The following is an 11798-nucleotide window of genomic DNA, read 5'->3' on the forward strand; positions in this document are numbered from 1 at the left end:
TAACTAAATTTTATAATAAATAATATATAAACACAAATATTATATTTAATATATAAATTATCCTTATTATTAAACAGACCTAATTGGAACTAAACACGCTTAAAAAACACACACAAACATAATTTTAGTTTATTTTTAACTTTTCTCGCTTTTCAGTTTCTCAATTTCTCCCTCGTTTCTTTCCTTTGTAAGCAAACAGTGTTAGGTCTTCTCTGTCTCTGAGGTCGACGCTGCTTCAACGTCTTTGGTGAGTATTCATTCCATATCGTTAATTCGTCAATCTTCGTTTTCTCAATCGCACCATCTAAATTTCTCAGATTCTTTCTCTTCTCACATAACGCTTTCGTAAATTGGAAGTTGAATTTATTATTCCGACAGATTTGAATCTACCGCAGGATAGACACATTAGGTCTTACGTCGTTGTCATGAAATTTCCGTCGCCCTACAATTTCGTTCCTTAATTTTTCAAGTAATCTTTGCTCTTCGTTGTTGCTTCCCATTGTCATCTCACCATTTAGACAAATTAGGGCAACGGAAAATGTATAGAAGAAGCGCATTAACAAATTTCTATGAAAATGTTTCACAAAATTGAATCAATTGTCTTGTTTATGACATTTTATTGAAAACTAAAAATTGCTGCAACTTTCTAGTATAGAGTAAATCATTTACTTTGACATCTTACTGACAACCACGGTTTTGTTCCCAATTCAGCTTCATTCGATTCCAATTCCATGACGACACCATCTTCCTCAGCTTCGGAATCGCAATACACTTATTCCAACCCCTCTTACTTCCCAGTGCCCTTTCATCTACAGCAACCTGCAACCACTCACTACGCTGCACCCTATGTTGCCACTCCGTCCGTGCAACCTCCCATCGTTGGTCCCGCTGCGCCTGTGGCGGGTGTATACTCCACCGTGCCACAGTATCAGGTTGGTGGTTTTGTTCTTGTTTAGAATAAGAAAAGGAGAATGTGGCGTAAATTGATTGAATTTGTCTTGTGATTGAGCAGGCACAACAGTTATTTGAGAGGGATGCACAGATAATAACGCCGGAGGCTCTTGAGAATGTTAAGGCAGCGATTGCGAGTAGTGATGTAGAGCACAAAGCAGATAGCAAAAGGAAAGCGGTTCCTCGCAAGGTTGCTGGCCAATCATGGGAGGATCCTATCCTTGCAGAGTGGCCAGAAGGTATATATGATAATGATTTTTTAGTCATTGCTTGTGAAAGATTATCTGTTATTCCTTATCCACAGATACTACGCAATAATAACATGATTATCCCAAAATAAATAAATCTGTTATTCCTCATAGCAGTTTTGTATAATTGATTTGGATTGTGCGTGTTTTGTTTCTATGGAGCCTATGTGGAAATTGCGTTTGTGGTTTTGAAAATTCTGAAGTTAGGCAAGAATTCATGAATTCATTTATCTTTTTTTTTTGGGATAATTAGATGATTATCGGCTCTTTTGTGGCGATCTCGGTAATGAAGTGAATGATGATGTTCTTTCAAAAGCATTTTCACGGTTCCCTTCTTTTAACTTGGCACGAGTAAGTGGATTTCTCATCTAACCCAAATTATTTTTATGTTTAGTAATGATTGTGGTGCTTGTATGAGCATTTTCTGTTTCCTCTTCAGATTTTTGTTTGAAGGGGACAGAGTTGTTAATGGTTTGTGTATCTTAATGTAGATCTTGCTTAATGATTTGAAGTTATGTTTGATATTGTCTAGGTTGTCAGAGATAAGCGGACTGGTAAAACAAAAGGTTATGGATTTGTGAGCTTTGCGAATCCTGCTGACCTTGCTGCTGCACTTAAAGAAATGAATGGTTAGTAAGCTCTAATGGGTCTCTCTTTTTAAATTACCCTGCAGTGTAATGTCTAAATGCATATTACTCTAATATTTGTTATTCTTCTGACTAGTGCTTTGATTCAGTATAAATATGTTAGGCCAGATAGTATTGACTAGAGACTCAAGATTGATAGCTTTACAATCCAAAACCATAATCATGTTGGATTATTGTTTCTTTTATGCATCAATGTATTTATGGCTTATCCAATTTGTCACTGAATCCTGTCAATGTAAGCAGACAATATTGTCGCAAATGCAATGAAATGTGTATCCTGATTTTGATGTCTTGTTTTCAGGTAAGTATGTTGGAAATCGGCCCATAAAACTTCGCAAGAGTAAGTGGAAGGAGAGGACGGATTATGAAGCACTGGAAAAACAGAAGGTAGCAATTTTCTCTGTCCATGATTTGAAATTGTTCCGTTAACGTATCCGCTTATATATTCTTCTATTGTTTACATTACAGAACCACATTCAAAAGAAACAGAAGCTGTCAAGGAAAGGTGTGCTGCACAAGTGACAAAAGCCATAATCTGTATAAATCAGATTACCAACTTATTAAGTAGAACACTGTTTTCAAAATGCTGTCTTGTTCAAAAGAAGGCTTGTCCTTCAGATATTTCTTTCCATGGAACTGTTTGCAGAGGAGAGTTGTGAGGCATCTCGATATACCAAACATGTAATCTATTTGCAAAATACTATGCTTTTTAATATAGGAGCAAATTCAATGTCTCACTAGGACGTGTCCACCCGGCATCCACCCAAACTCTGGTTAATTACATTTATAAATATAGTTAATTTTGTCTGGCCAATGGTTAATAGTAACGAAACAATTATATATAATTATCAATATTTACCAGTATTTTAGTGTATTTTACAGCTTAAATGTTTATTATACACAACTAAATTTTATAATAAATATATTTGAATATAAATTTAAATTTATATTATTAGATGTTTTTAAACATTTAAATTGTATTTTTTATTTAAAATAAATTAATTATATTGTGGTACATTTTTTTTAATTATTGATGGTTTAATCTAAAAATATTAAATTTTAATTTATAAATAAATATGATAAATAAAAAACATTGAATTAGATAATAAAATCAAAATTCTTAAAAATATTCTTGTGTAATATAGTTGCTCTTAATGTATAAATGTTATTTATGATACAACAGTAATCTTTATTTGGTATTTTAATTTTAATAATCTCTCCAAGACAACATTAATCTTTATTTGGTTTTTTAATAATCTCTCCTCATTGTTTACCACTTAGAGGTAAATTTTTTTTTTTTTTTTTTTTTTTTTAATTAGACCGGGATTAAAATGAAGTAAAATGAAGCTATTAAAATATCACCGGAAAAAAATGTCACCGTAGAAGATCGTTATAAAAGATTGCAAGAAAATATATCCTGTGGTAAATATTATTATGCCCAATCTTGGTGAAAGATTTTTTTCACAAACATCTTTGACATGGGTTCCTTCCTCGACTTTCTTTGCTTCATTGCATTGGTCAAACATGAATATAGAGGGACAAATGAATGTTTCTGATATACTACATAAAAGAACAAATAACAGAATATAGAAAAAATTAATGAACTCAAAAGTTAATTACAAATTAACGATACATCAATGAGAAAAAGAAAAAGAAAATACTGTACAATGAACGCAAGATTGAAAAAAGAATGCGCTGGACTATGAAATCGGATGGTAAAATGATTTCACAAAATTATTCAGCAATTAAAAGAATGAAAATTAAATGAGATTATAATGATATACATATTTCATTATTCATCAAAGACACTTTTATACTGAGACCATTTTTGAAAGTCATCGTCACTATCATCAGATTGCTCTGGACTAGGAACTGCCACCGAATCTTCCTGTGCTTTAACATCATCCTCCTGCTTAGTTGTTGCAACCTCTGCAGCCTCCTCCTTCATTTAGATCAAAACAATTTATGAAATTAGCACGGTCAATTACGAGATAGAAATTAGGGTATCTTAAAGAGTTAAACAAATTTTCATTTCTAATAAATATACTTTAATTTGATAATTTCTTAAAACATAATGATAATAACAAACTTAATGTGTTAATCATTTATTTATTTGTATAAACATTATAACTCTTAATTAAGGACGAATTGGCGTAACTTGGTTTAGGGTAGAACAAAGATATCAGCATTGATCTAATGATTAAGGTAGAAAAAGCTTTAAACATCACAGCATTCAGGAAATGAAGGCCAGAACCAAGTAAAAGTGTTGATATTTATAGATGGACCTGCTATGTTCCACACATCTCCACAGGCAAACATCATGCAATAAGAAAATTTCTGTGACACACAAGGTACTGAAATCATAAATTATGTGCACCAAAAGGGAGATATCAAAAGAAACTAAACAGGTCAAAAGTGCATACATTATTAGTTGCGGGTGTTAGGTCCAGAACCTCATCCACCGCCATGAAATCTGAGGCATCTCTACTGGGATCTTCTTCTGCCTTGTTGGAAGCATCTTGCAGTCGCTCAATCAACAATTTATAATGAGAGTGATCTACAAGAAGGAAGTATAAATTTGATTTAGAATAACTTTTTTGCCTCATCAAAGAGCTAACGAAGAGCAATGAAGTTAACAATTCTAAACTTATGTTTGCCATGGCAAGTTAATGAAGTAATTTTGAGGATCATTTCTGGACTGCTTTAACAATATACACATCGGTCTGATAGAGGAAAGCACAACAGTAATTAAAAGGTGAAAACCTTTTGCACGGTTATTTACAGCATCAGTTAACAGTGAAGGATTCTCCCTTTCTTCCTTTTTGTACTTCAACTTAATTTGATGGCGTGTTTTACCAGGGAAAAGCTGTTGTATCATAGAAAAATCTGTGCCCAACTCCCTGACAGCCTATGTCAAAATAACAGAAAAAGAGTTAGGTAATTTACTGCAATGTACAGCTCTTTCTTCCATGCCCCTCCTCCCAACCGCAAGGTAAAACAAAGTTACTTGGTGAATAATTGTGTTTTAAGATATATAATAATGTCAGACATCATGTGAGAACTATGCAAATACCTCATAAAACAGTCCAGTGTCTTGTTTTGACCATTTTCCCCTAGGTGCCTTTTCCATGAAAGATTGGTAGTTGAATAAAGTCGAAGCTGTTGGAATCACTTCAGTTGCTTGATCATCATAAGGGTCTCTATCATCTTCTGAACCTGAGAACTCCTCTTCATTATTAGCACCGGCCTCATGAAAAGGATCTCCACCACTGCAGATAAATATTACGCAAACTGAAATTTATTTACTAGTCCACGTGATTTGTAAGAGAAGTAACAACAGCCAGTGGATAATATGCAGTGGCCTCATGAAGATAATTTGTATTAGAAAAAATAAATATTGACTAGAAAATTAAATAAAATTTAAACTCTTACTAAAAAGCTGAGTACCTTTGACAGGTGGAAGATGCCCCTGAAGTCATTGCCTCTTTTTTCTACATAATAAAACAAAAGGACCAGTTGGTGAAAATTTAAGCCATAGTTCCATACTATGAGAGTAACAATGGTTAGATTGTAACACAAGGATTAGAATAGAGTGTACACACCGCCAGCCGTTCCCTATGTTCTGCAAGTAAGATAATATCCTTAATAGGCAATGTTCGAGGATCAAGTTCATCCTCAGGAATTTCTAGCAGAGCCTTGTCCACTATGAAAAAGAAAAAAATTCTACATAAGTATATAACCAAAGATGAAAATTAAACACAAACAGTCTAGTAAGTTCTACCGCATCTTTTTTTTCGTCGGGTTGAACGAGAGAATTTTTTTGGTTTCGTAGTTTTTTCTGAATCGTCATTAGCCTTCTTACGCTTTTGAGATGTTTTTCCACTTTTAGCTACAGATTTCTTCTTTGAACTTGTTGATGCTCTTCTTTTCTTGGATGAATAATCAACTTCATAGTCATCATCATTTTCTTGAAGCTCATCTCCGTTAGAATTATAAGGAGGGTCAAGGTCATCATTATCTTCAACATCCTCATTCAATGAGCTGTTTGCAGGCTTACGAGCCGCTTGTTTTCTCAGCTGTCTTGAGGTTTTACCACCTTTATCCTCCTCACCAGCAATAGAAGATCTTCTATTCTTCCTTACAGAACATGGCGTTGAGTCATCCTTTTTTTTCTCATTGGAATCCTGACAAGCATGGTAAATGAAATGAAAATTATCTACAATCAGATTCACGTGAAAAATGAAAAAAACTTGATATGTCATAGTAACTGATACTTACTTGTTTTTCCCTTGTAACATCTGCTTGCAAAAGATCAGCCAATCTGGGACTATCTGCAGCATTTGTTAACTCATCATGTACTGGAATTCCAGAAGTTGGATCTTCGTCAGATTTCATTGAGTGATAATCAAAGACATCATCACCTGGGCAGTCAGGATTCAAGTCCACAGCTTCCTGATATCAATAATTATGATCAATATTATTCACTAAAAAAATAATTAGTTATTTAGCATTTACAGGAAATTATCATATCCTTGTAATCACATAATCCTCACCTCTGTTTCCGACCTATTGTTAGTGTGAGTATCATCCTCATTGGGAACTGCACCTTCATCGAAGGTTAATGTATCTTGGGTAGTAACACATTCCCCAAAAGAGTTAATAGAATTACTAGCAGGTGTGGCAAAATTTTCCTCTGCACCCTTCTCATTGAAAGAATGAAGAGCTGGTTTTCCTACACACAATATTTCCAATCACTACTGAAGAAACCCATGGTCACTTACAAATTAAAGATGGCTGGGGGCCAGTTAACCATAACAGTGAGGTTAAAAGGCAGCACAATACAAATGATGCTCTTGAAAGCTAAAATGAAGAAGTCTGAAGAGAGTTTATGTAATTTGGTAAATCACAAGGAATATAGTAATCACCTGTATCAGTGGCAGCATGGGTGATAAAGTCATCAAGGGATTCCAGCCCATAAAAAATGTCTGCAGCCTGTATGCACAAAATTTATCAATGTTTAGCAAATTAATAATAAAAAAAGTAAATAAATTAATGAAAATAGAAAAAAACCAATATTAATTTTTGCTTTACCTCTCCTGATGATTTGCCATAGCTAGAAGGCCAATCTCTAGTTCCATTATGAACTGCATCCTCTGAAAGCATAGCATTTAGGGAATCCAGTTGGGATGGAATTGCAGATTCCAAGCTCTTGTTGTCTTCAGAGAATGGAATGCTTGAGCTCATATAATCAAACTTATTGGGTAAATCAGTTGTTCTAAGAATCTCTGAGGCCGGTAAAGGTAAACTAGTTGATTGGTTTAGTCCACCACTGCCATCACCACTAGACTGAAAAGATTGAAAGTCATTCTTGCAAGAAGTAGGCAACTCAACAGATTTTTCTGTCATAACATTAGATGAAGCAGAAGCAATTGCTGGCGTATTGCATGCTCTAGGTCGTGACTTAATCTTGGGCTGAAATTTATGAGCTACAATAAGAAAAAATACAGGTAACTCATCTTTTCAGTGATGTGAAGAATATTTAGAAAATCATCAATATCACTAACCATTCCTAGCGCCAGGATCAGGGAGGATGTTGCTAAAAGGATCCCGTTCAAATTCGGCAGCTTTATTATCTGAAACACTTTTGAAGCCCAAATCCGTACTAACTCGCAATGAATTATCAATAAGCTCCAAACCTTTGTTGCTGTCAAAAAATGAACCTTCCCCATTTTTAGGGGGTTCTTTCATCCTATCTAGGGCATTATCAGGGTGAACTGGTTGTGCGGTGCCTAAACAACATGATAGATAGGAAATGAATCAGACAAAAGTTAACTCAAGTGACGACTCACACATTGTGACAGCTACAAGTCAGAGATGAAGTAAAATGGCTTCACAAAGACAAGTAATGTGTACACATAACTTACCATTATTGACATTGGTCTCAGGATCGAAGTTAGTTACTGAGCCCACCTCAAAATCTACTAGTTCTGCCTAAATTGATAAACAAATTAAGGTAAAAAGAGGTTACTGCATAACAATGATTTAATATAACCATCAATAAAAAATGACATTTACCCCATAAGCTGATTTTAAAAAGCTTGTAGAATTCTGATCAGCATCAACTTCAGCCACAGTGGTTGCAGAATCATCCACTGTGACTGCACTATCTCCTTTCACACCAACTTGTTTAGCATTTCCCGTTTCACAATAATTTGGAATTTCTACCTGTGTATGATGAATGGATCCCATAGATTCTTCTGCTAGCATACTTACAGTTGAAGCAACTGCATTCTGACATTCGTTCCCAGAAATTCCATCTTTCGACGAAGTTGCATGTTCTGATGTCGGTATTTCCTTTCGAGGCAGCTGTTTCAATTTGGCTTTTGGAACAAACTTGGCACCTGGCCGAGCTACAGAAGAATACAATAAAACCACCTGACATAAGTATGATTAAATTCTTAAGAAAAAAAAATAAAAAAAGCTTTCCCAACATCATTGGAGTGAAGCACTAACAACGTGCAGCAGGAGCCACTGGTAGAACATCATCAAAAGGATCCATGACGCAATAATCAAGTCTAGTACAGTAGTCTCCCTCGTATGCAACAAACCCAAAGATGGAACCAAATAACAACTGTCCTGTAAGCAGAAGATGAAGCATATTCACCATATATAATTCAGTATCAATATGCAATCTTGAATTTAGATTATGATACCAATTTTCCACTTATAGCAGAGGTGTTTTATGCTTGGAAACAGTTTTCTATTATCATTAGTCATTCAATTAACGCTTATAAAAAAATTAATAATCTAAACAGCAATAATTAAATTACCCAAGAATAAACCTTGTGTCGTCAACAATATATAAGTTCAAAGTTTATATCAATGTAAATTGCGCGTCAATTGCATGGCACCAAAAGTCTTCGATGAAAGTTGGGAGCTATCTATAATCTATAACATAACAAGTTTGCAAGATAGAAACATTCAAAAGCTAACAACGTTGTCCCTATAGAGGAGACAAAAAAGAGAAAAACAAGTGTTATATATTATATCTATGAGTGCGTTCGCAACCGGTACTCGTGGGACAATCATGATGGAATCCCAGGAATTGGGCCCTGCCTAAATGGCCCAGCAGGCCAGACCTATTTTAGGCCCATATCCATTACAATTTTTGTTTGAAACGACGCCGTTTGGGCGTGTCTAAATTTTTTCATTAATCTATACTAACAAATAAAGGGAATACTTCTTCCCGTAAATTATGGATGATTATACTCTTAATTTTTAAGAAAAAATAATTATTTTTAGTAATTGTTATTAACCAACACTAAATAACCATTTACACTAATATATTGTACATATATCTTATTTAGTTATTCATTTATTCACAATATTATTTTGTATATTATTTTTCTCTATATTCTGCAGGTCTGCTATTTCCAGTACATCAGATTTTTTCCTTCTGGGAGATTCCTTTACAAGGTTATAATTCAATGATGTCTGAATCTATTTATTTATTTTTGTTTTGATCAGTGCGAATAGAACCAAGCAGTTTATAACAACTCACACACCTTGTTCAACCAATTGAGCTAGACCCCCTTGGTATATATGTATGTTATTATGTTTTCTTTTATAGGATTGCATGGAAATTTATTTTTATGTTATGTAGAATTCATCTCAGAAGTTCAAGAGCAAGTGCTACCACCATTTAATAGAAAATGAATGGGGATCTAATTATTCCATAGAGCAAGTGCTACCACCATATAATAACTTTTATGAACAGTGAATTTCATTTATACAACCTCTTGATTAAAAGTTCCCATCAAGCATATCAAGTCTGCAATGTTTAAATCACTATAAAAGCTAGCTTATAATTCATCATACAAATTTATTTGAAGTAATATGTTTTTAAAAGATGAGTAAATGTTGAATATGAGATTACTTGTGAATATCCAATGTATCTAAAATTTGGGATGATTAGTTATCAAAATAATATCACACTATTTAGTTATTAGATTTGTTAAATTTGTATGCTACAAAAGGTTATAAAATGGTACAAATGTCTAATACTTTAATACTTCTACAGTAGAGGAATTCCTTCTCATGTAAAATAATTAATCCTGACATTTTCTACTGTAGTAATAATAGCAACCTTAAATATGCTGATAGAATCACTCAGAACAATTCATATCATAATCAGAATAAAATCATGAAACCAAAATCTAATTGTAATTGGTCTTTCTTTGTCTACCATCACTCTGAAATGTCCACTAGGCTCTTATAAGTTATTGTAGATCATGAGTTTGAACTTCTCTATACTGAAAAATGGAATATAGAAACAAAAAACTTTTGTAGCCTCTGAAGTAAGGTTGCAATTAGAGAAAGTGTAGAGACTAGAGAGTATACAGTTTGTAGGGTTTTGCATTTTTTTTATAATTTTTTTATTCTTGTTCTTTTGAAACTAATTTTTACTGATAGTAAGAATTAGACATTCCTACATGTGCTACAAGATAAGAGGAACAACAGTAGGGGCTAACAATCAGATGGTTTGGGTTGGTCATTTTTAGTTTCAAAGGTTCGTTCACTAATAACAGAATAAAGTGCTACACAATAAAAAAAGATTCAATTGTCGATCTATATCACACATAATTTTATTCCCAAAAGTTGGGGCTTTTCATCAAATAGGTAGTAGGCAAGTGTGCATATTCATTTATCCTCAAAAGCCATACAATTATTCACCAAAGAGGGAATCAACCATCATTAAACATGATAAATGGAGACCCAGTTATTGATACAAAGCAGAAAATAGAAGTTACCAACTGTGCTTAACCAAAGAATGACTCCTCTACACTTGCTCTCACATTGGCCACAAACATTATACTTGACGGCACACAAAGGATAGAAATTGGGTTGGAATGATTTACTTGTATAAAATGAGAATGTCCATTTAAAAAACAAAACTTTTGGTCAATTAGATTGCCGAAGCAGACATTATATAAATAATTAAATATAGATAAAATTTAGATCATATTATATAAACAAAAAAAAAACAACAATTATCCTGAAATTTTTCGGCTGTGAAAAAAATAATTCTGACCTCAAAGTTTAGGAGTACTTACAGATTACAACAGTAGCAAGAAAATCAAACTCGCGACAACTTTTGTTGTTGGTTGAAGTGAAAGTCGATAACTATTTTGATAACCGCAACTGTCCAGAAATACGTGAAGGATTTCGTTAGAACATTCATTCCTCGATTAAAGAATAAAAATTAATTAAAAACAAACAAACCGTAAATTAGCTATAAAGTCTCACCGGCTACGGAACTCCGCTCTCGGCGTCGGCAACACCTCTTCTGTTAGGGCAAGCAGTGAGAATTAGAAAACATATCTTACGTCTCTTTCGCCCGGGTTTATAATACGCTATTTACTGGAAAAAAAAACTGGTGTTTTATTTAATTATTTATTATTATTATTATTATCTCAATTAAAAATAAAATAAAACTCAAAGTTAAATTATAAAAATATGTTAATTTAATTAATATTATTGATTAATTTTTTTTAATTTTTTAAAATAAAAAAGTATAATGATAAAAAGAAAGTAGTTACTGAAAAGGGTATCTCCTTTATATATTAACTAGCAGGAAAAAGGCACTTCGTGCCTGCATTATATTAAAAGAAAAAAATAAATTAAAAAGAAAAAAATGAAAAATCATTCATAAAAAGTAGTTATTAAAAAATAAATAAAAAATAAAATGATTCATGTAAAAATAGAAACTTAAAGTAATTATTAAAAGTGATATCTCATTGATATATTAGTATTAGTATAGATTTATTAGTTTTTAAGTTTTTAAATTTAATTAAAAAATATTTTTTATAATTTTTTAAAATAAAAAAGTATAAATAGTAAAGAAAAAAGTAGAGATCAAAGTGGTTACCGAAAATGGTATCTTCTTTATATA

The 11798-nt window shown here is 33.0% G+C and overlaps 2 protein-coding genes across 4 annotated transcripts; one reads left to right on the top strand and one right to left on the bottom strand.

Annotated features, from left to right (window-relative positions):
- The first annotated feature begins 87 nt into the window (after nucleotides 1–87).
- On the top strand, nucleotides 88–2583 carry LOC109810928 (uncharacterized). The gene is given in 8 exon segments (XM_020374537.3): nucleotides 88–247; nucleotides 712–932; nucleotides 1013–1190; nucleotides 1453–1550; nucleotides 1732–1828; nucleotides 2148–2233; nucleotides 2315–2338; nucleotides 2340–2583. Coding segments are annotated over 7 exon segments (759 nt in total). The 5' UTR covers nucleotides 88–247; nucleotides 712–731; the 3' UTR covers nucleotides 2415–2583.
- Nucleotides 2584–3134: 551 nt separating this feature from the next.
- LOC109810960 (uncharacterized) lies at nucleotides 3135–11250 on the bottom strand. Of its 3 annotated transcripts, XM_083067138.1 has the most exons (18): nucleotides 11153–11249; nucleotides 10960–11047; nucleotides 8360–8482; nucleotides 7922–8256; nucleotides 7771–7837; nucleotides 7411–7635; nucleotides 6938–7332; nucleotides 6772–6838; nucleotides 6400–6578; nucleotides 6268–6298; nucleotides 6125–6177; nucleotides 5628–6030; nucleotides 5449–5549; nucleotides 5294–5337; nucleotides 4920–5115; nucleotides 4610–4754; nucleotides 4270–4403; nucleotides 3135–3788 (listed from the first exon to the last, which is right to left on the bottom strand). In XM_083067138.1, exons 3-18 carry the CDS (start codon nucleotides 8403–8405, stop codon nucleotides 3639–3641), a joined length of 2571 nt encoding a protein of 856 aa, XP_082923264.1. In that variant the 5' UTR covers nucleotides 8406–8482; nucleotides 10960–11047; nucleotides 11153–11249; the 3' UTR covers nucleotides 3135–3638. The 3 variants fall into 3 exon arrangements, with proteins under 3 accessions (XP_082923264.1, XP_020230166.2, XP_020230168.2); XM_020374577.3 differs by having other exon boundaries at nucleotides 6125–6298; nucleotides 11153–11250; XM_020374579.3 differs by having other exon boundaries at nucleotides 5709–6030; nucleotides 6125–6298.
- Between the last annotated feature and the right edge of the window lie 548 nt (nucleotides 11251–11798).

Source organism: Cajanus cajan, chromosome 11 (genome assembly GCF_000230855.2).
Source record: "Cajanus cajan strain Asha chromosome 11, NIPB_CcT2T_4, whole genome shotgun sequence".
NCBI lineage: Eukaryota > Viridiplantae > Streptophyta > Magnoliopsida > Fabales > Fabaceae > Cajanus > Cajanus cajan.

What these genes read in the sequence shown, in the direction of transcription:
- LOC109810960 (XM_020374577.3), bottom strand. Translation starts at nt 8,405, where the DNA reads ATGGATCCTTTTGATGATGTTCTACCAGTGGCTCCTGCTGCACGTT. An exon ending in ACAATAGGTCGGAAACAGAG is followed by an intron (nt 6,299 to 6,399) that starts GTGAGGATTATG and finishes TATTGATATCAG; the next exon opens with GAAGCTGTGGACTTGAATCC. An exon ending in TGTAAATAACCGTGCAAAAG is followed by an intron (nt 4,404 to 4,609) that starts GTTTTCACCTTT and finishes TCCTTCTTGTAG; the next exon opens with ATCACTCTCATTATAAATTG.